Source organism: Eimeria mitis, genomic scaffold (genome assembly GCF_000499745.2).
Source record: "Eimeria mitis Houghton genomic scaffold, Emh_scaff239, whole genome shotgun sequence".
NCBI classification, from domain to species: Eukaryota; Apicomplexa; class Conoidasida; order Eucoccidiorida; family Eimeriidae; genus Eimeria; species Eimeria mitis.
The window spans coordinates 21,709-22,029 of record NW_013570725.1 but is presented as its reverse complement, the minus strand read 5'-3'; the positions used below and the strand labels follow the sequence as shown (position 1 = coordinate 22,029).

General features: G+C 60.1%; 1 protein-coding gene across 1 annotated transcript in view; it reads right to left on the bottom strand.

Moving 5' to 3' along the window:
• EMH_0004850 (uncharacterized protein) overlaps window positions 1-321 on the bottom strand; it is a gene marked incomplete at both ends in the record, with an annotated part of 7,618 nt that overhangs the window by 1,705 nt on the left and 5,592 nt on the right. Inside the window, one exon of the mRNA XM_013496946.1 lies at window positions 54-287. Coding sequence (XP_013352400.1) covers window positions 54-287 — 234 coding nt within the window. The remainder of the gene's footprint in view (window positions 1-53; window positions 288-321) is intronic.

The window sequence follows — 321 nt, the reverse complement described above, 5'->3', positions numbered from 1 at the left end:
ATACAGCAGCTCCCAGGGGGTGCAGCTTGAAGCAGCTGTTGCTGCAGCTGAACTGCTGGCCCCAGCAGCAGCAGCAACAGCAGCAGCAGCAGCAGGTGCTGCTGCTGTTGCTGCTGCTGCTGCATACTCAGCAGCAAACTGCCTCGGGATGCGAGGGACCAAGAAGCGGGAGATTGCGTCTCCTTGCTGCTGCAGCAGCAGCGGCTGGGACCAGTGGCCTCTCATGTTGCTGCTGCTGCTGCTGCTGCTGCTGCTGCTGCTGGAGTGCAGCAAGTCCATGCCCATATCTGCAGCAAACACCACAACCCTAAACCCTAAACC